This window comes from Eptesicus fuscus, chromosome 17 (genome assembly GCF_027574615.1).
Source record: "Eptesicus fuscus isolate TK198812 chromosome 17, DD_ASM_mEF_20220401, whole genome shotgun sequence".
Lineage (NCBI taxonomy): Eukaryota > Metazoa > Chordata > Mammalia > Chiroptera > Vespertilionidae > Eptesicus > Eptesicus fuscus.
This window is the reverse complement of record NC_072489.1, coordinates 4,036,887-4,060,390: the sequence shown is the minus strand read 5'-3', so window position 1 is coordinate 4,060,390 and position 23,504 is coordinate 4,036,887. Positions and strand designations below refer to the sequence as shown.

At 44.1% G+C, this 23,504-nt stretch overlaps 1 protein-coding gene and 1 pseudogene across 2 annotated transcripts in view; both read right to left on the bottom strand.

Moving 5' to 3' along the window:
* Nucleotides 1-1,448: 1,448 nt before the first annotated feature.
* Nucleotides 1,449-23,504, bottom strand: part of MAPK8 (mitogen-activated protein kinase 8) — a 139,936-nt gene continuing 117,880 nt past the window's right edge. For both annotated transcript variants that reach the window (XM_054729292.1, XM_054729291.1), the window contains 2 exons: nt 15,722-15,799; nt 1,449-3,887 (listed from right to left, as the gene is read on the bottom strand). In XM_054729292.1, coding sequence (XP_054585267.1) covers nt 3,742-3,887; nt 15,722-15,799 — 224 coding nt within the window. In that variant the 3' untranslated portion in view covers nt 1,449-3,741. The remainder of the gene's footprint in view (nt 3,888-15,721; nt 15,800-23,504) is intronic.
* On the bottom strand, nt 17,769-19,006 carry LOC114234284 (glyceraldehyde-3-phosphate dehydrogenase-like; annotated as a pseudogene).

Here is a 23,504-nt window from a genome sequence, read left to right as displayed (position 1 = left end):
AGACTTAGTCCTTTTGTAAAATGTAAAGGATGGACTGATGTCACGAGCAGGTTTCTACTTGCAAAACAGACAACAATAACGTCCAACAAGCACACCTAACGATTTCGAAGCTACACAGCAGGAGGGTTGACATGGAGTCTCTCTTACTGATGCCGGGATGTAGTTCACATACTCACTGGTACTGTGTCAACACTGACTATGAGGTGTTTAACACACTTATACTCACACCCAGTAAAGAGCTAACAGCAAGGGCTACGGCTTACTTGGGAAAGCATAGAAAATTAGTGTGAGGTAGTTCAATACAAACCTAATTTGTACGTTATTGTGAGAATAAAACATTGTGCAAAACTAATCCACAGGTAATAGTTCTTAAGTTTCAGTAATGAAGAGAACTAAACCAGAAATGACCAGAAAGTGTTACTCTTACTAGACTCTCCTAAGAGCACTTAACTAAGAGCAGTTAGTTTGAAATTAAGACTTGTGTTCCTTATGAGTTTTCTAATCATACCCCAAACTATACATTTCTGCTTCAATGCCCTTTACCCCTTCATCTTTCTTGCTATTAGGAAAATTAGTTTTCCCTGATTCAGAAAAAGCCTAAGAGAGATGAGTAGAAACACACTCTATAGTAACATGTAAGGACAGAGCTGACATTGAAGAGGCTGCTAATGACAGGATGGTGGTTTGCCTTCTACCCGTGAGCGTTCACTGGAACCTGGGGCTTCATGCGGTCTTTCTACAGCTAATGCGACCAACGGACACTCACGAACTACAGCCGTATTTCTGAAAACAGACTATGCTTTCACCTCAGTACGTGCAGGCTTTGCCTGGGCCACTGAGTGGTTGGTGTGACCCATGCTACCTGTACCCGGAGCAACTCCCTGGCCTGCCGCCTGCTTCACTCTGACCCCTTCATCTTCTCAGCACGGCAGGAGGAGCGTGGAGGGAAGCTGGCTGCCTTCCACACAACTGCTTCTCTGGACGGTCAGGGGCTGTGTGGGGCTTCATTTCTCTGGGGAAGTCTGGTGTGATGCGTGGGCCTCTACCCCCCTGGGAGAGTGCGTGCCAGGAACCACAGGCACCGAGGGTGCGCGGCAAAGTGGGAACCGTTCAGCTAACAGTGGGAACGGGCTGAGATGCTCGATGTATGTATAGTGTAAGCAAGCAATCCCAACAATTACTTTACAAATGATCAATACACATTAGAGGGTAACAGAATAGTAAGCCGGAAGAAATATGTAGAGAGAATTAGAATTAGTGTCTCTTTTCTAACCTATAAAGTTGAGTAATAGATCTTGGTCAAAATAACTCTCTGACAGTAAGAAGATGGTACATTAAGTGTATAAAATTGAAAAACCAAAGTTTAAATAAGCAAGGTGGCTTTACATTAAGCATTGCCGGAAAGAAATCTTATTTGTAATTTCTGTTAAAAAACAAACAAACACAAATGTTTAAGATATTTTAAAGGTTCAAAAAGTTTTAAAAATAAAGTGAACATGTATATCTTTACCTTAACAAATTTAAGAGGGAACGCTGTATTTAGATACTGCATTTTAAAAACCTAGGCACACACATTTAACAGACAGACTTTGTTTTCAAGATAGAATTTAAGCATTTTTGTCTTCATTAACTAATGAGTTCATTTTCTCTGGATCAACTGAAACATGCTGGTTGGCAAGTGGGAGCTGGCATTTACAACAAATGATACAGTAACAACACCTGGTTTTCTTGCTTAACCAACATCTGTATCAATAGAGATGGCTTGTTAGCAATCAAACCTGAACTATGGGAGCTTCTGAAAGCATGTCAGTTGTTAAAGTGCAAAGTGAAATGGTCTACCCTAGAAAACAGCTAGTTTACTGTCAAACTCATAGACACAAAGGACACACTCACGCTTAAACATCTCCGCACATCCAATCCTGTTTCTACAAGTCAAGGTGTTACAGTCTCAAAACTCTAAGTTGCTAAATGAAATTAATGCACCATGTTGTATGAGTAGAAAAGGGACTGATAAAAGGTTGACAACTTCTAAAGAGACCGGAAATCATGACTTTAAACCATCAAAAACAAACTTGCTATTTCAAAGTATATAAAAAGGCTAATGTATTTTAATCCTAAATATTGCACAGTAACAATGATCACTCAAAGGAATTTTGCACTAAATATACAAATAACATGCCAGGTGAGCTTTGAGACCTGCGTTGAGCTGCACCAGTGCTTGCTCCTGTTGGTCACTAACTCCAATGAGCTTTCTGCTAGATCCTTGCCACGTATCTAAGTGCGCACCTCCTAGTTCATGACATGAAATCCCTCTGCTCCAAACATAACAAAAGGTCCTGGGGCATCACAGACAATGCATTCAGAGATGAGACTTCAATGACATTTTACTTAAGAAAAATCCCGCCGTAGAGAAATAATTCTGCAGGTATAAAATGTAAACAGTTACATCACTTGTCAGGAGCAGCACCATTCTTACACTACTCAACATCCACATTGCGGTTTTACTGAAAATCAGATATAAAAAATCAAAGTCTCAGACTAAATAATCACCATTTATGCCTGCTCTGCTCAGTGTGGAGAAACAGTCCTTGGGAAATGATACCTTATATATGGCTGTGTGCTACTATTTTCAGATGAACGGTGTATTGCTCCTTGGATACATCACCTACAGAAATCTCAGTAGGCTTTGGAACCTCCCGACAGCTAGTATAGACATGATTTTGCTACAGGTAGAATCAAATGGCCAGAAGCACCCTGGCTGGTGCTCAACTGACTGCCACTCCAGCAGGAAACCGGAAGGTCCAAGGTCCCCGATGCGAGAGGAAGGACCAGCTCCAGACCATCCATCACTGGGCCTGCAACCTGAGGAGCTCAGCTCAGTGTGTACAAGAGCAGGCTCACAGCTGGGAGAGGTGAACCATCTGCTCATCTGCAGTGAAATGTATTCCTCATGAAGTATCCTTTTGGCTCTATGTGGTGAGGTCTGAGCATGCCACAGACTTGCAGGAAACACCCTTTCGCTGGGTGGGGGAGGGGGGAGTAGAAGGGTGGTGGTGGACGCCCAGCATCTTCAAAAACATGCTCCGAGTTATTCTGCCATTTAGATGCTGGGGCTTTTGCCAAAATTCATGTAGGATTACTACCAATAGTTGTCACTAAATTAGGATTGGCAAGTAGCAATATTGGAGGTGTTTTTTAGACACGTTCATCATTTACAGTAGTTATTCCTGAATATAACTGGCTACAGGTTACTTTCCCTCACTCCTCTGTGGTTATTTCACTGATAAGCACATAACCCTGAAGGATAGCATCATGAACAAAACATCTGAAATAATTTCTAATTAAAAAAAACTATAAAAATCTTAAATAATTCATGATATAGGCAAGTCACCACATAATAGTTGCTTTGATAAACAAAATCTTACAAATTCAGTAAAAAAATCAGCAGCATAAGATAAAGCAAATATGCAAAAAATTTAAACCATGATAAAATAATTAGGTTTACATTATACAGTTAATTACAGCAAAAATACAATACAGTTTTGTTGCTGTTTTAAAACAACTTAAGTTTTAAATTACATCACTTGAAATTAAAAAAAAATAAACTACTTTACTACAAAATGAATTCTACATTTTTGAAAAATCACTCAAAATAAGACCACTGACTTAGTTCTCAAAGTAGTTCTATCAATGACTAAACAACTCCCCATCCCTCCCTTCCCACCCCCCAGGCCCAAGTAGTCATCTACAGCAGCCCAGAGGTCCAGCTGATGCTTCTAGACTGCTGTCGGTATCCGAGGCCAAAGTTGGATCTGTTGACATTGAAGATACATCGTTGACAGACGGCGATGACGATGGATGCTGAGAGCCATTGATCACTGCTGCACCTGTGCTATGAGAAACAGAACAGCAAATCAGTTGCAGAGAGAGTTGCAGACCCAGTCACTTGTACTACATTGGCCACCTCCAGTGGTCAATGACTGTTCTCTTGGCTTTAAAAGGCCCACTAAAAATAATCACAAGTGAAATTCAGAACAACACTAATTCATGAACTCTTTTCATTACAATTTATGAGGTGAGAACTGAACATGTCTTGAAACCCAGTGTCCTGCCCTTTCCACAAATTTGTTTTCAGTTCAAGATAAGAATTGCTAAGTCCAAGGCACACTTAGAAATGGTCCTATTGCAAGATTCATAAATGGGCTTCAGGCTGTGTGAGAATACGGATAATGCTATCGTAGACAGTAAGGGAGCACCAGGGAGTCTCCCCCACTGCCCAAGATGGTGCAGGGGAGATTCTTACACTGAGCACACCGAAAGACAGAAATACGAATGGAGAAGGCCTGAAGGCGCCAAAAGCTAGGAAGATGAATGGACAGGGCCCGAGCCGCCAAAAGCTGGAAACATGAATAGACAGGATCCAAGCAGCCGAAAGGCTGGGAAGATGAATGGATAGGCACCAAAAGACAGCAAGGTAATTTAACAGAAAAAAAACCCCTCCCCTTCCTATCCCTAAAAGAACCACAGGCTTGAGTAGGAAGAGAGATGGTCTCTGGAATGGGAATTCGCCGTTCTCTCAGGCAGTGCGGCTCCTGAATAAAACCTCTTTTCTTTTGCACCAGTACCTGTGTCCTGAGTTTGGCTTTCATTGCAGTAGGCAGCCGAACCTCTGCTTTTTTGTTCGGTTAGTTTTTGGCAACTCTGGTGGGACAGCATGGACCTTCACCAGTCCTGGAGGGCCTGGGTGGGGGCCCCAGCTGCCTGTGGCAGGCTGACCCCAACCCCGGGAGCAGGTCTGTGGGGATTTCCCAGCAGCTGCCAAGAGATTTTCTGCTTTTTAAAATATATATATATTTTATTGATTTATATATATATTATTGATTTTTTTACAGAGAGGAAGGGAGAGGGATAGAGAGTTAGAAACATTGATAAGAGAGAAACATCAATCAGCTGCCTCCTGCACACCCCCAACTGGAGATGTGCCTGCAACCAAGGTACATGCCCTTGATCAGAATTGAACCTGGGACCCTTCAGTCCGCAGGCCGATGCTCTATCAACTGAGCCAAACCTGAGCCAACCGAGGAGTTGGTTTTCTACTGTAATACTGCTTGGCCTATATATACTTTAGACTATGGGGAAAAAAATGGCCCCTAAATAGTTCCCTAAATTACCACACCATCATACAGTTGTAATTGTTCTGCCAAAGTCAAGAGGTTTTCTTGGAGAATTTCCCTGCACTTCCTCTCAATGCATCAGTCACCTAAAATGCAGGCAGGTGAAAGGAAACTGGTTTTGGGGGAGCAGATGAACTCCAAGACTGGGTAAGTCACACTGGCCTGCACATTGGGGGTTCTTTTCTTCCTGCCACTTGGGCTTTATGCCATCTGGGTCCAGTTAGGACTGCTTGTGGTATCAGTTGGCAGAGTATACTAGTAAGACCTTAGGACTTGCTTTTGTTTGTTTGGATTAATGGAATTATGGGCCTAGGTTTTGTTTATATGTTCCCATTTCGTCTGGAGTCTTGCTGTAGTTACAGTTTTGGCTTTGTACTTTTGTGCCATCAGGGGTTGTTCTATTTCAACTCCTGAATGAAGCCAACTGGGCCAAATTTTAGACATTAATTCATGTACAGCTATGATCCAATGACTAAGAAGGAGTTGGTTTTCTACTGTAATACTGCTTGGCCTATATATACTTTAGACTATGGGGGAAAAAATGGCCTCTAAATAGTTCCCTAAATTACTACACCATCATACAGTTGTAATTGTTCTGCCAAAGTCAGAGAAATGGGATGAAAACCCTTACCTCCAGATGTTTATGTCTTTACACAATAATAATTTGGCAACAAAAAAAAGCGTGGGTTGGGGGGGGGAGGGGAGACCTAATGACTCAGAGAAGGTAATTGGCTTCAAAATAGTAAGACACAGGAAAAAAAAGAGAAATTAGGAGCTAAGTTTCTTTAATGCCCTGAACCCAGGGGACCCAGGATTAGCAGCAGAATTCCCCCACCACTACCCCAGTTGCTGGATGCCCTTGAGATAGGTGCACATCCGGGGGATGACATCCCCACCCCTGTATGATGAAGGGATGGTCTCCCGCTTAAAGACCTGGCAGGGAACCCAATTTGGCCAGGGAGCATCCCCATCCAGAGAATGACAATTCCCTTTGAGGCAACACCCTATAGACGGAATAAGCCAGGAAGGCCAGCCTGCTAGTCACTATTGGGCCCACACTCCATTTTCAACCTCAGATTTACTGAATTGGAAAATTTTCAGCCCCTCATATGGGGAGAATCCTCAGAAAATGGCAGATCTTATTACCTCCATTTTTTGTCTCTCACCATCCAAACTGGGCAGATGTACAGGCTCTCCTTAACATCCTGCTAACGACCGATGAAAGGCAGCTAGTTATAGACAGAGCTAATGAAAAGGTTCATCGTCTGCATTAAGAGAATCCCAATGGGACCCCCAACCCAGCTGGGATGATTCCCTTGACAGAGCCCAACTGGGAAGCACACAGGGGGGACCTAGCATCCCTGGAACATTACAGAAGGTGCATATCAGAAGGGCTTAAGAAAGGATTTGTTAGGCCTACCAAAAGCACACTGAGATGACCCACAGGCACCAGAAAATGTCCGGAGGGTAAACATGACTTTTTTTTTTTTGGGGGGGGGGGGCAAAGTGCTCCAGATAGCAGAAGGAAGCGCCAACATTTAGATGGGGTATTGGAAATGAATCCCTCCCAGATGGTGGACATAGCCTTTAAAGTTTACCATGCCTGGAAACAAGGACATTAAAGCAGGGCAATGTTTTCTTAGAAACAGTGTGGGAAATCAGAAGGAGAGGCGGGACACAAAAGGAAAAAAAAGGGCAAGATCCACTAGGCGTCCATCCATGCGCCTGCTGCAAAGAGGAAGCCACTGAAGAAAGGACTGCCAGACTCAGAAAGAAAGAGGATAGAAAGCCTTACCAGGAAATGTTAGAAAGTTGACACCTCCCGACCTATTACTACTAGTATTTCCCTGCAGGAGCCTTGGCTAATATTAACTGTGGGGAACAAGCTAACTCAGTGGGCCGCAAACTCATTAGTCAACAGAGCCAAATGTCAACAGTACAACGATTGAAATTTCTTTTGAGAGCCGAAAACCGACTTCTGCGCATGGGCCACGAAGTTTCAATCGCACTGTACATGCGCGCCCGCTCGTGGTATTTTGTGGAAGAGCCACATTCAGGGGGCCAAAGAGCCGCATGTGGCTCACGAGCCGCAGTTTGCCGACCACTGAGCTAACTGAATCACTGTAGATACAGGAGTTACATACTGTATTTTCCGGCGTATAAGACGACTGGGCGTATAGAAGATTTTCCTTGGTTAAAAAGTCGTCTTATACGCTGGAAAATACGGTACTCAGCACTAAGTACAAAACTAACCATGGAAAGTCCAGCTGCGGTGATGGTTACTTGAGTGACCAATTACAAAAACAGGTGTTCCTTCAACCTCTAGAATGAATGCCAGCTTGAGAATCAAAAACTTACGCATAGTTATCTCTACATGCCAGACTGCCTGGTTCCATGGTGGGCCAACTTTTACTTTGCAAACTGCACGCACCAATAACTTGCCCCCGAGAAGCAGCAGTTCTGTATATAAGTTCTGCTAGAACGTGCTCTCCAGTTCCAGGTGCTCCTGACTTGCCCAGAAGGAGCCGGAGGTGAAGTCTTCCCACCCGAGATCTACTAGCAGGTTGATCGAGCTGTTTGGGCTGATGGAACCCCAGGGTAGAGCAGTTAACATCCAACCCATAGAAATTAACCCTAAAGAAGGGGCACGGATCCCATGGAAGAAGCTGATCCCTGAAAAGGAAGCTTTAGAGGGAATTCAACCAGTATTGCAGAAATTGTTAAAATCAGGATTAATCCAGCCATGCCAGACCCCCCATAACAGCTGTGGTGATAGCTACTTGAGTGACCAATTACAAAAACAGGTGCTCCCCGTTTTGTCAGTGAAAAAGCCTCACTCTGATGAATATCGATTTGTACAGGGCCGTAGGACCATAAATGACGTTGTCCAGGACATTCATCCTACGGTGCCCAACCTTATACTTTGATGACCACAGGGCCCACGGACAGCAAATGATTTTCAGTCCTAGACTCAAAGGCTGCTTTTTTCTGCATCCCAACAGATGAACAGGCTCAACTATTAATTGCCTTTGGATGGCAATACCCAGAAACTAAAGCCATACTCTAATACTGTTGGACTGTGTAGCCACAGGGATTTAAGAATCCCCAATATTTCATATTGGGAAATATTATGAAAAGGTTGAAGAGATGTTCCATTTAAATAGGGAATTCTTCTACAATATGTAGATGCCTTACTACCAGCTAGTAATACTTACAAAGACTGTTTGCTCAACACCATCACAGTCTTGAACCATTTGGCAAAAAGAGAATATAAAGCATCGCCTCATAAGGCCCAGTTTTACAAGCAGGAGGTGGCATAACTGGGATTCAAATTGAAACAGGGCACTCAGAGCTTGATGGCTGATGGAAAACCAGCCATTGCTACAATAAAAATCCCGGAGAACCGGGGGCAGCTTCGTGGATTCTTGGGGATTATGAGGTTTTGCCGAATTTGGATCCTAAATTTTGGCCTTAAAGCAAAACCACTGTCTAATTCTTCGAAAGGACTGGACTCCGAACCTCCTGAGTGGACAGGAGACTGCCAGGCAGCATTGACACCTGAAAGGAAAAACTAGTTTTGGCTCCTGCACTAGGATTGCCCAATTTACAGAAAACTTAAAATTATACATTCATGAAAGCAAGGAATTGAACTTGGGGTACTAACCCAGACCCTGGGAAATACCCCTCAAGCGATAGCCTATTTCTCAAAGAAACTAGATCACAAGACAAAGGGATGCTGCCATGCCTCCTGGCAATAGCAGCTACCTGTGACATCTTACAGGAAGCAGAGAAATTCACTCTGGGGCACCTACTATGGTATTTGTACCATACCAGGTCCTAAAAGGGATGCTTTCATGAACCTAATGAGACCACATTTGAAGGCTCCTCATTTATAAAGAACCAAGCCTGCAAATACCAGGCACTCCCTACTGCCTTGCTCCAGATGAGAGGAGCACTCCGAAGGGGGCTTAAATTAAACTCTTTTGAAATATGGGAGACCCTTCCAAGTTTCTGTTTTAGAACCTTCTCCTTTAGATTTAGAACATGAATCAGAAATCAAACAGTATGTACAACATTCAGGGCGAACACCAACAACTTTGCACAACTTTGCTCATTGCAGGTCTATCTACCCCTCTGATGAGCTTTACACCCATTCCAGCTGGGAGGCCCAGTCTCACTAACGACCCGGGAGGCTCAAGATCCTGAAGAGCCGTTAGCTGAGCAATGAACCAGTCCCTGCGATGTCGGCTGACAACACACGCCTCCCTAAAGCTCACGGAATCCAGCCTTGGCTCTCCCACACGCAGATGAAGCAGGCACCCCCTGAGGAGGACTCGGATCTGGCTGTGCTGCTGCTGATGCTGCAATGGCAAGCTGGACCTGCACTGCTGAAGGAGATTTAAAGTTCCTCTTTCGGAAAGGAACTGCACCGCCCATGGCTAAGTGACAAGGTTACTTTTTATTTTCCCATTATTTTTTGACAACTGCTGTACTATTCGCTCATGCTTGGTCTGAGAACATCTTTGTCCACATTCCCAGACAGTGGCTTCCTCAGCAAACTTACTGGTATTGTGTTGGGTGTGCCACCCCAAACCCCACTCAGGTTAGATCATGGGAATATGTTAGTCTCTCCAGTTTCTGATTTAACTGCAATTGCCACTGCACTACTAGGCACACCCCTCACTGAGCACGTGACTGTCTGTCTGCACAACAGGTCTCCCTCTGGAAGCCCCCTGGCAACACTGCCTCTGGAAATCTGAGGCCGTCTCCCAGCTCGGCCTGCTCAGCAGTGCCATCCTCTAGACACCACACATGCTGCCTCTGAAGACAGCAATCCTCCTCCCTCGTGTAAAAGCTTCTCTCCGTCCTGACCTCCTTCTTCCCTTGGTGGACAGCAAGAATCTCCGGACCCGGCGATAGGTAAGACTACACACACCCTTTGACAGCAGGAAGAAACGACAGATGAGCCCTCCATCCCTTTACCCTGTAGGATTCCAAGGCTCCAGAGTTCTGAGGCGGGGACTTGTTACTGTAGACAGGGAGCGGGGAGCGTCTCCACCATTGGCCAAATGGCTCAGGGGGAGATTCTCACACTGAGCACCAAAAGCAGGTTCTATGAACGGACAGTGCCCGAGCTGTCAAAAGCTAGTAATATGAATGGAGACAGGGCTCCTGAGCACACAAAAGCTAGGAAGATGAATAGATAGGAAAATGCCTTCCCCTCCCTATCCCTGCTAAGAATAGTGGGCTTGAGCAGGAAGAGAGATTGTCCCTGAGCAGAGGGGGATGGTCTTTGAGACATGAGTGCACCGTTCTCCCAGGTCTTGTGAGTCCTAAATAAAACCTCTCCTTTTGTACCAGCACCTACCTTACAAGTTCAGCTTTCACTGCTATAGGCAGCTGAACTTCTGTTTCTTTGTTCAGTTACAATACTACATGCAAAACTGTCTGTCTTGCATTTTGTTGGAACGATGATCTCAAAGTGAAGTATGACTCAATGGGTAAAAACTACTGCCCTAAAAATAGTGATTTATGATGATCTTCTCACTGTAAAGTCCAGACAATACTTTTGGTACATCTTGTTTTAAGCAAAAGCCAAGACAAAGACTGAAATCATTTCAATTGAAAGGGTCTTTAGCTTGCTCCTATTTACTTGAGGTTATATGACTTGTAAACTAAGGTCTTGTAATTTCTATTCTAATAAATACTTGATAAAAGCAAATATGGATTTATTAAACAGATAAAGTTGGGGAAGACTATTTCCTTTACCAAAAGTATAGCCTACCAAGCATTTCCTGAATTTTAAAAACAATAGGAATGCAGGCACGTCTCATGTTATTGCACACTACTTTATTGCACTCCATGGACGTTACTTTTTTTTTACTTTATTTTAACAAATTGAAGGCAGGACCCTCAATTGGCACAAAGATTACAACTTGTTTTATTGCAATACTCCCTTTGTTACAGTGGTCTGGAACCAAACCCGCAATATTTCTGAGGGCTGTCTGTACTTAACCTACAGAAAAATCCTCTTAAGGCCAGGAGTAGAGACAATGACACTGGGGGTAGGGAATGTGTTTCAGGTGATTCATTTCATACACTTGGTAAGTACTTAATGCCCTTCACGATCACTAAATAAGGGTCATTCCAAATTTAAGTATACCAAACCATGCAAGCTGTACAAAAATTCTTAAGAATACATTTATAGATAAAAGCAATGGTTTCCAAAATTTCTAGGAGTCAGTTCCAGGCACCCAAAGATGCTAAAAACTAAGTAGATTTAAAACTGCTGCTCCAGAACACAGAATCTGTCTGAAATTACCCCTCCATTCTAATGATGAACAATAAAAACTTAAAATATAAAAGGTCCTCTGAGAGCTTGTCTTCAAATGCAACAAGGCAGTAGCCAGGAGGGTAGGAGTAGGCAAATCTTTAGGGTGCTGGGGCGGGGACTGGGAGACAGGAAGGAAAGGAACCACAGAGATAGCAGGTGACTAGAGGTGCAACACGAAAAAGGAAAGCAGACTGAGTACTTCAGGCCTTGACAGGAGAGAAGAGGAGGAGAACTGCAATAACCTTTTAGACCCAAAAAAGGTCCATGAGAATCCCAGCCAGAGTGAAATGAAGATACGAGGTGTCCGGTTAATAATGTGGATTTTGTCATCAAAGAAAACACGGTAATTTCAAGAGAAACATCAAAATTGCTTTATTCAAAGTAATGCCCATCACTAGCTATACATTTCTCCATCTTTCAGGTAATTTGTGGATACCGTCCCAATAGAACTTTCCTTGTTTTGAGGCAAACCATTCAGAGACCCAATTTTCCACTTCTTCGTACGTTTTGAAGTGCTGCTCAGAAAGTGCGTGTGCCATCGATCAGAGCAAGTGGTCATCTGAAGGAGCAGGGTCTGGTGAATACAGCAGGTGGGTTAATACTTCCCAGGCAAGATCTTTTAACGTGTCTACCTGGTTTTGAAGTGTGTGATGGTGCATTATCATGAAGCAAAATTACTTTGTTGTGTCTTCTGGCCCATTCTGGTGGTTTCATGACCAAAGCGTGGTTCAAATTGATTATTTGTTGTTGGTAACGATCAGTATTAACGGTTTCACCTGCTTTTAGAAGCTCATAGTACACCACACCTTCTTGATCCCACCAAATGCAGAGCATTGTCTTCTTTCCAAAGCGATTTGGTCTTGCAGTCGATGTTGATGGTTGACCTGGATCAACCCATGATTTTGTGTGTTTGGGATTCTCAAAATAAAATCCACTTTTCATCGCCAGTCACAATTCGATGCAAAAAGGACTTTCGTGCCATTGAAGCAACATTTTACTGATGACTTTTCGGTTTTGTCTTTCATTCAGTTGATGTGGCACCCATTTTCCTCCCTTTAAAATCTTTCCCATTGCTTGTAAACGAAATTGTTTGCTGAGCAACATTTAATCTTTCTGCAAGTTGTTTTTTAGTTTGACATGCATCTTCATCCAATAATGCTTGTAATTGTTGGTCTTCAAACTTTTTCAGTTGACCTGAACGTCTTTGTCTTTCACATCGAAATCATCACTTTTAAAGCGTTTAAACCAGCGTTCACAAGTATCTTGAGATAGAGCATGTTCACCATAAGCTTCTGGAAGTATTCAGCAGCACTTTTCTTCAAAATAAAGTAATAAATTAAAACTTCCCACAAATGCTCTTTTTTTGGCAAGAAATTCGACATTTTTAAGTGTAAAAATATCTATGATGTTAACACCTTCAGCAAATTTGACATATGAAGTTTTGAAGCTTATTGTCAATACAACAAAACAGTATACATATCAAATCGCATAAATATCAACATATGTGTAACTCCGTCTATTGAAAAAAATCCGCATTATTAACCGGTACACCTAAAGTACTATACTTTTAAAAAAGTTCAATCCATACGACACTATTGGATTTGCTGGTTGTGACTGAAGAGTATACAAATACAATGGCTAGCTTCGAAGACTTGTACTGAAACATTCAGTTCATAAAAGGGTTCCACCATATACGTTTTTTCTTGCCTCTATTTTTGATTCAAATTTCCTTTGTCCAAATTTCTTAATTTGATAATGATTGATTCATTTTTTAAAATCAAGTAGAAATGATATTGTAATCATCTGATATTTTTACGTCAAAGACTGTTCCTTTTTTCTCTGTATATAACCAAGAATAGAGTATTTTAATAACAGCTTACTAAGGCTCTTCTATGCAAGCAATGAGAACCCAGAACACGTCCAGAAACCTGACATCCTGTCCTTTCCACTGACTTCTCTTGTAACCATAGTTAAGTCATCGAGGATCCAAATTTTCCACTTAACAATTAAGAACAAATACAACTACTCTGTCTAATGAGCTAAGCTTACTCAAACACCCAGCACACCGAGCATGTGCCACTCCCCAGGACAATGTGCTGCCTGTGGAACACCCAAATCATGGACTTTCCAATCCCACCTGAGCACTAAGTTACACTACTACTGTTTATCAATACAAGCCAATTAGCTGTGCTATTAAAGCATTTACAACATAGCTTTGCTACAAGTAAATTCTAAATAAAAGCTGTTGAAACCAATTTATATTTTCAACAGGATCTATATTATAATTTGGAAAATTGCATTTGTAATCAAGGATTTAACAAAACAGAACATTTAAAAACTTTAAAATATAACCAAAATGTCATAGGAAGCTACGAAAATGATTTAAACAAATAATATGTTTACAGCAAAACAAAATGGCATCTGAAACTATAGTTAAAATTTTTACCCATAAACAGATATAATATACAATTTTTTCTTAGAATGTGGGAGAGTTTTCCAGGGATAAGTAAAATGGCATAGCTTTAGTCAAGTTTAAGACCCATCTATTAAAACACTACTCAGTCTTCAAGGCTCAGCTCAAATGTCACCTCTTCTACAAAACTGCCCTGACCTCTGTAGCCAGAAAAGTCCCTGTTCCTGGCCAAAGGGCATCTAGGATGCTGGGGAAACCATGCCCTCCAGTTATTGATAAATGTGGCTTCAAGTATTACCTTTTTAATACAATAGATTTGTAACCTTATATCATTTAATTTTTCTGAATTTTAGTTCCCTCATTTGTAAAGTGTACATAAAATCCCTCCTTTGGGGTCTTGAAGGCTGAATGAAATAAAGTACATAAACCAATAGTATTTGTAATGTAGATGTGTACTTAATATGTATATGCTGCCTGTCATTTAAATGTTCTCTCAATTCTTTATGCTTTTACAAGTACTAAAATGAAATGAGATTATCCTATATAATAAAAGCCTAATATGTTAAGTGTCCGGCCGTTTAACAAGTCACTATGACGCGCACTGACCACCAGAGGGCAGATGCTCCAACCGGTAGGTTAGCTTGCTGCTGGGGTCTGGCAGATTAGAACTGGGCAAGAGGCCTTGGAGCCCTCCCACGGTCCCTTCCCAGCCCTGATCGTACATCGGTGGAGTCCCTCGGCCTGGCCTGGGGGATCGGGCCGAAACCAGCTCTCTGATATCCCCCGAGGGATCCCAGGTTACGCAGGCCAGAATGAGGGACTCCACTGGTGCAGAAATCTGTGCACCGGGCCTCTAGTGATAAAATAAAATGCTTAACTCCTACAAATCAGATTCCTTCTTAGAAACAGAACACTTATATTTTTCCACTGATTTTTTTTTTTTAAAGAAAGTGGAAGGGAGGGTGAGAGAGAGGGCCAGGGATTGAACCTGCAACTGAGATATATTCCCTTGAGCAGGAATCAAACCTGGGACCCTTCAGTCTTCAGGCGCATGCTCTAATCCCTGAGCAAAAATGGCCAGGGCGAAACAGAACACTTTCTAATGGTAGTTTTAATGTCCCTGCCTTCAATCAACAAATCAAAAATACCAAAGGGACAAAGAAAGACAGTAACTTGGTATCACATGTACCAAATTTTGCAATGAAGCTTTAGCTTACTTATACAAAGTAAAGACTGTTAAAATCATAAAAAAGTAAGTATACTGCATTGTGAGAAATTTCTTCTCTGAAGACAAGACAATAATGCCAACAAAAAACTTTGTTCTTCGGTGGAATGCCAGCACCATAGAAAACAATGTGCATTTGATTAAGTCATTCACTCATATGTTAGTATAGTGTTATTATAGTATAGTGTATTACAGTATAGTACCAGTATAGTGCATTTAACATAGTTTAGTGCATTATAGTATAGTGCATTGCAGTATAGTATAGTGAAGTATAGCATAGTGTATTATAATATAATATAGTATAGTATAGTACAGTATAGTACAGTATAATATACTGTAGTGCACTGTAATATAGTATAGTATAGTGCACTGTAGTATAGTACAGTGCATAGTATAGTGCACTGGTACAACATACCAATGCTTCCAACTTAACCACCCCAACTGTACTCCTTATACTTATTAAACTTTGAATAATAATGGTAGTAAATATGCAAAGAATTGCAGGTTTCAGGCCACTGAAGATTACAACACAAGAAGTAAACTGTAATTTTAACCAAGCTTATATTGTAACCAACCTAAAGGAGAGGGCTGCCCCCGTATAACTCCATTCTTGGTTCTCTCTTCCAAGTCCATAACTTCTTTGTATATCAATTCTGAAAAAGAGGTGAACAAAAACAAACTTTACAAAGTCTGAAAGCCAACTGCACAAGATGTCTGTTTTAAATAAATATTTTTTACACACATTAAGTACTTCAAATAGTATCCTCCAATGGTAGAGGGTCCGTGTCAGCCTAAGATTCAAAGATATTAACCCTTTGCACTCGCTTGCTTTTTTCTCGATTCCTTTATTCTAATGCTAACCGTGTCGAGTCACACTCGACATCCGAGTGCAAAAGGTTAAGGATCGAGCTGTGATTAGAAACCTTGTCTTTCCAACTCCACCAGCACCCTGTACTATGCCATGTGAGACCACATTTCACGCTGTACTGCACACACTTGTTTAATGATGTCTCAGTGAGGGCTCGAATCACCTGTCTTATTAGTGTCTATTTCTTGATAGGACCTGAGACTTGTAGGCGCTAACCCAGATCTGTTAAAGGATTTAAATGAGAGTGTGTGGAAGAATGGTATAAAAATACATTGTTATTAAAAGAAGAGGCAGATGGCCACACCTGAAAACCTTAAATCTGCAGCCTGACATGCTATCACTGTCACACTTTCTCCAGGGGACCCTGCCCTTTGCCTGCTGTGGGCAGCAGGCTGTGAGGATGCCCACCCAAGCAGTTGCACCAGAAGCTGCCCTGCATTCTCCTCCGTGGCCTGACGCTGAGTGTGATGGGCCTGTGACTGAACATCTACTGAAGAAGAACCTTCTGGTAGAAGCTTACAGAGCCATTGTTCCTCATTGTTTTGGGGTCCTGGAATAACTTAAGAACTGCATAAAAGCAATGTACCTCTTCTGAGGAAATGTGCAAGCAAAATTGTAGCAAGGAATTTTAAGGAGTTTGTAGTTCTTTAAACTTCTGATAAAGAATCTGTGATTATAGGGTATGACAATGTTTCTGTTGGTAACAAGGTAAAACAAGTGGATATGTTGAAATGAACAAGTGCTAGAGACCCCTAAATTCGCTTGCTATGGTGAACTTCTTGGAAGTAGAAGAATAGGAAATCTTGATAGAGGAAAGAATGGGGAAGGCTTTACTGCAAAGAAACAAAAAGGAATGATAAGCATTCCAGGTAGGAGGATTTTTTAAAAAATGAGAAAACAGCACCCCTTTATGAAAAGGGATTAGGTAGACGAACAAGAGCTAATTAGCAGTACTAACTAGGCAAAGTGATTTGCAGTTAATGGCTTTGGCAATGGATTTCTTTGCGTTATGATGCTAAAACTTGTCAGCAGATCTTGAAAGAGGCAGTGAGCAGGCAATCACGGAAAAGCATGTGGGGCTAAGAGGAAACGATGCAAAATAAAGGCGAACCTGTCTAGAATCCTCAAAAATCCCAGGTATGTCCTTATACAAACAAAACCCCTATATTCCAATGATTTTAAGATGCACTTTTTCTTACAATGTCTCTGAAATTGGGTTATATAACCAGTGGCACATTATGGTGAGTTTACAATTGGTGGCCTACTAAGATTCCATGAGATATGAGAATATCAGTTTAGATATTTCCATACTACACACTCTGGCCCGCAGTTAGATCCTTGTATATTATCTATTACAAGTAAAAATGTACTCGGTTCTACCCAATTACATCATTCTGGTAGACTCTACGGAGTCTAACTACATGTCTCCCAGAGTCAACTCAGAAAAAACTAATCTCTGGTTATATTCCTAAGAAGAAAGAATCAAATTCATTCCTCCCAAATAAACTTATAGCTGGATTACCTGTCTGTTTTATTTTTAATTATTATTATTACTTTTTGGCTGGGTACAGTGAACTTTATTGATGGTGCACGACAAAGTAGGGCTCCCTACGCCCCTCCCCTTCTTTAGGGGGTCGGGGATGGAAACGGTGGTCAGGAGAGTCTCAATGTGTCGGGGACTGATCTGGGGCCAGGACTCCCCAGCAGCTGAGGGCCTTTCTTCCTCTCGCTGGGGCTGGTGGTCCAGGGGGCTCTTACTCCTTGGAGGCCATGGGGACCATAAGGTGCACCACCCTGTTGCTGTAGCCAAATTCATTGTCAGACCAGGAAACGAGCTTGACAAAGTGGTCATTGAGGGCAATGCCAGCCCCAGCATCAAAGGTGGAGGAGTGGGCCGAAGCCGGTTTGGCTCAGTGGATAGAGCGTCGGTCTGCGGACTGAAGGGTCCCAGGTTCGATTCCGGTCAAGGGCATATACGTTGGTTGCGGGCACATCCCCGGTGGGGGGTGTGCAGAAGGCAGCTGGTCGATGTTTCTCTCTCATCGATGTTTCTAGCTCTCTATTCCCTCTCCCTTCCTCTCTGTAAAAAATCAATAAAAAATATATCTAAAAAAGAAAAAAAGAAAATATTAAAAAAAAAAAAAAAAAAAAAAAAGGTGGAGGAGTGGGTGTCACGTTAAAGTCGCAGGAGACAACCTGGTCCTCAGTACAGCCCAGGATGCCCTTGAGGGGGCCCTCTGACGCCTGCTTCACTACCTTCTTGATATCGTCGTATTTGGCAGCTTTGTCCAGGCTTCAGGTCAGATCCACAACCAACACATTGGGGGTGAGGACACGGAAGGCCATGCCAGTGAGCTTCCCATCCAGCTCAGGGATGACCTTGCCCACAGCCTTGGCAGCGCCAGTAGAAGCAGGGATGATGTTCTGGGCAGCCCCTCAGCCATCACGCCAGAGCTTCCCAGAGGGGCCATCACAGTCTTCTCGGTGGCGGTGATGGCATGGACTGTGGTCATGAATCCCTCCACGATGCCAAAGTTGTCATGGATGGCCTTGGCCGGGGGGCCAAGCAGTTGGTGGTGCAGGAGGCATTGCTGACAATCTTGAGGAAGTTGTCATACTTGTCATGGTTCACACCCATCACAAACACGGGGGCATCCGCAGAAGGGGCAGAGATGATGACCCTCTTGGCTCCGCCCTTCAAGTGAGCCCCAGCCTTCTCCATGGTAGTGAAGTCACCGGCGGACTCCACAGCATACTCAGCACCAGCATCACCCCATTTGATGTTGGTGGGATCTCGCTCCTGGAAGATGGAGATGGACTTTCCACTGATGACAAGCATCCCGTTCTCAGCCTTGACTGTGCCTTTGAACTTGCCATGAGTAGAATCATACTGGAACATGTAGACCATGTAGTTGAGGTCAATGAAGGGGTCATTGATAGCGACAATATCCACTTTGCCAGAATTAAAAGCAGCCCTGGTGACCAGGCACCCAATGCGGCCAAATCCGTTTACTCCGACCTTCACTATCGTGTCTCAGGGCTGTGGCTGGCGCAGTGCGAGGCTGTCTGATGAACAGGAGGAGCAGAGAGCCTACCTGTCTGTTTTATACCTCTGTAGTCCCTTTCGCTTTCCCAATATGTAGGCACGTAGTTCTTAATAGCGAGTCTTCTGTACCCAATTATTTAAGTTCAGGTAAAAAGTGGATCAAGTGACTTGCCCAAAGTCATGTAGCTACAAAAGTGGTCCAAACACCACAGAACAACAACACAAATGAGGTAAACAGGATCTAAAAATTACCTGGCCTAACTATCCCAGGGAATCTTTTTTTTTTAATTTGTTAATCCTCATCCGAGGATATTTTTTTCTTTTGATTTTGAGAGAGAGAGAGCAACATCGATGTGAGATACATCAATTGGTTACCTCCTGAATGTGCCCCAACCAGGGTTGGGGACTGAACCTGCAACAACCCAGGTGCATGCCCTTGACCCGGAATCCAACCTGAGACTTTCGGTGCACAGGCCGATGCTTTAACCACTGAGAGCAATACAGGCCAGGCCATTCCCGGGAATCTTTTAAAGAAAGAAGTATTTCCATGACCATCAAAGCATTATTTATGTTCAACTACATTCATAAAATAAAACTACTTATTAGATTTGCAAAGATTAAAAATGAACTCTCTGTTGGTGAACTCCCTCATAGACATTCCTATACAGTGCTGACGGAAATATAAACCACTACAATTTATTTGAGGGTAATCTGGAAATAATTGAAAAATATCCTTTGGCCCAGCAAATCTTATAGGACTTTTTTTATTGGCATGTTCTCACATGTGCACAAGAGCATTGCAGTTGTTGTAATAACAACAGACTGGACACAACTTAAGTGCTCTGCAAGTGGGAGCTGTGTACAGAAACTGACACAGCTGGACAGCTGGGTATCTATGTGCCAGGCATGTGGAGCAGGAGAGGGTGATCTCTAATATGGGATTACACCAACAAAGCACACTACCATTGGGGATCAAAACAGGTGGGAGAGTAGAAGGGGGAGACCCAAACACACAGGCTTGTGCATTTGTAGACTACGAAAGAACAAAATACTCCAAAAAGAACTAATGTTTCCGTGTCTGGATAGGGGACATGAGAGATTAGGACTGACACTATACTTTCTGTTCAGAAGACAAAACAGGCTGGGTGCTTAATGTGTTAAGTAAGGGAGGAAAAGAGATCTACTTCCTATTTTTTGCAAAAAATACTAATAATAGTATTACGATATATGAATTATCCGATCTAATAAAGAGGGAATATGCTAATTGACCATCACTCCATCACAAAGATGGTTGCACCCACAGCTGAAGCCAAGTTCCCATAAGGAGCCTTAACGAGCAATCAGCAGGGACCTGAGGCTACACTCTCCCCCGCCCCCGTTGGGCTTGACAGGAGACCTCAGGCTGCATCCCCCACCTGGCAGGGCTTGAAAGGGGAACCTCAGGCTGCACCCCCACCCCGACGCCAGGCCAGGGGACCTGAGGCCATGCCCCCTGCCCAGCAGGGCTTGATGGGGGACCTCAAGGTGCACTTCCCGTCCTGGTGCTGGGCTAGGGGACCTCAGGCTGCTCCCCCCACCCCAGTGCCAGGCTGGGGTACCTCAGGCCGCGCCCCCTACCAGGTGGGGCTTGACAGGAGACCTCAGGCCACGCCCCCTGCCCAGCGGGGCTTGACAGGGGACCTCAAGGTGCACCCCCAGTGCTGGGTCAGAGGAACTCAGGCCGTGCCCCCCACCCCAGCACCAGGCCGGGGGACCTCAAGACTGCACCCCCCTCCCGGCAGGGCTTGACGGGGGACCTCAGGTCACGCCCCCCGCCCCAGCACTGGGCCAGGGGACCTGAGGCTGCACCCCCATGCCTGGCTGGGATTGACAGGGGACCTCAGGCTGTGGCCCCCACCCAGCGGGGCTTGACAGGGGACCTCAAGATGCACACCCAGTGCTGGGTCGGGGGAACTCAGGCTGTGCCCCCCACCCCAGCACCAGGCCGGGGGACCTCAAGACCGCAACCCCCGTCCGGCGGGGCTCGACGGGGACCTCAGGCCGCGCCCCCCTGCTTGGCTAGGATTGACAGGGGACCTCAGACCGCACCCCCCACCCAGCAGGGCTTGACAGGGGACCTTAGGCCGTACCTCCCACCTTGGCACCAGGCCGGGGGACCTCAGGCTGCACCCCCCACCAGGTGGGGCTTGACAGGGGACTTCAGGCCGCCCCCCCACCCAGCACCAAGCCGGGGGACCTCAGGCTGCACCCCCTGCCCCAGCACCAGGCAAGGGGACCTGAGGCTGTGCCCCCCTGCCTGGTGGGGCTTGACCGGGGACCTCAGGCCGTGCACCCCACCCAGCGGGGCTTGACGGGGACCTCAAGGTGCACCACCAGTGCTGGGTCGGGGGAACTCAGGCCATGCCCCCCACCCAGCGGGGCTTGAGAGGGGAACTCAAGGCACGACCCCACCCCGGTCTGGGCTGGGAGACCTCAGGCCACGCCCCCCGTTCTGGTGCTGGGCCAGAGGATCTGAGGCTACGTCCCCTGCCTGGCGGTGCTTGACAATGGTGGGACTGGCCAGGTCTGGATCTAGCCCAATGGGGGCGGGGGCCGGCCAGGTCTGGGTCTCATGTGATTTTGAGGTGCATGTGGGTGGGCGGGGACTTGACTCTGGGTCCGGTGGTGTGCCCCAGACTCTGACAGGAGGAAGATTTTCATATACATTTTACTAATTTTCTTTCATCTCTAACACTTCTATTATAGAGAAAGGGCAAATAGCAATATTATATTATTTCCTCTAATTAATCCTCTTTTAATGTGCATGAATTTTGTGCACCGGGCCACTAGTCCTATATAATAAAAGGCTAATATGCAAATAGACCAAACAGTGGGACAACCGAACAACTGGTCGCTATGACGTGTGCTGACCACCAGGGGACATGCGCAAAACATGGGGGTACCGGCTACAGCGGAATGGTGGAGGAGGTGAGTGGGGGCTCCAGACCAAGGCAGGTACATGCAAAAAAATGAAACTAGATCACCAACTTACACCATACACAAAAATAAACTCAAAATGGATACAGGACTTAAACATAAGACAGGAAACCATAAAAATACTAGAGGAATCCACAGGCAACAAAATCTCAGACATATGCCAAAAGAACTTCTTCACTGACACTGCCCCTAGGGCAATGGAAGCTAAAGAGAAAATTAACAAATGGGACTACATCAAAATAAAAAGCTTTTTTTACAGCAAAAGAAACCATCAACAAAACAACAAGAAAGCCCACTGCATGGGAAAACATATTTGCAAATGCTATCACTGATAAAGGTTTAATCTCCAACATCTACAGGCAGCTTATGCAACTTAATAAGAGGAAGATAAATGATCCAATAAAAAAATGGGCAACAGACCTAAACAGAATATTTTCAAAAGAAGACAGAAGAAAGGCCAAGAGACACATGAAAACATGTTCAAAGTCACTTATTATCCGAGAGATGCAAATCAAAACAACAATGAGGTACCATCTCACACCTGTCAGAATGGCTATCATCAACAAATCAACAAACAACAAGTGTTGGCGAGGATGCGGAGAAAAAGGAACCCTCGTGCACTGCTGGTGGGAATGCAGACTGGTGCAGCCACTGTGGAGAACAGTATGGAGTTTCCTCAAAAAACTGAAAATGGAACTCCCATTTGACCCAGTAATCCCACTCCTGGGAATATATCCGAAGAAACTAGAAACACCAATCAGAAAGGATATATGCACCACTATGTTCATAGCAGCACAATTTACAATAGCTAAGATTTGGAAACAGCCTAGGGCCCGTCAGCAGATGACTGGATCGGAAAACTGTGGTACATCTACACAATGGAATACTATGCTGCCATAAAAAAGAAGGAATTCTCATCATTTGCAGCAACCTGGATGGAATTGGAGAACATTATGCTAAGTGAAATAAGCCAGTCAATGAAAGAACAATACCACATGATCTCACTCATTTAGGGATAGTAAAGAACATTGTAGAGTGGTGAACAAAAGGATAGATACAGAGACAGTAAAGCATCAAGCGGACTTTCAAGTTACAGGGGGAAAGTTTGGGAAAGGTGGGGGAGTTTTGAAATCAAACGAAGGACTTGTATGCATGCATATAAGCATAAACAATGGACGCAAAACTCTGGGGGGGGAGGGCATGTGTGGGTGTGGGGTGGGGGGGTAATAGTAAGATATGTACACATATAATACCTCAATAAAAATATTTAAAAAAAAAAAAGAAAATTCTTTGCTCCCGCACGCTGCGGTCCTGCCTGGTGCTTGCACCAGCTGCTGGCACTCAGCGCCAGCTCCAGTCACTCAGTGCCATCAGCGGGTGCAAGCTGCGGCTGCTGGCCCCAATCACCCCTCAGGGCTTTTCCACCTCCCCCTGCTCCTGAGGGGCGATTGGGGCCAGCAACAGCCCC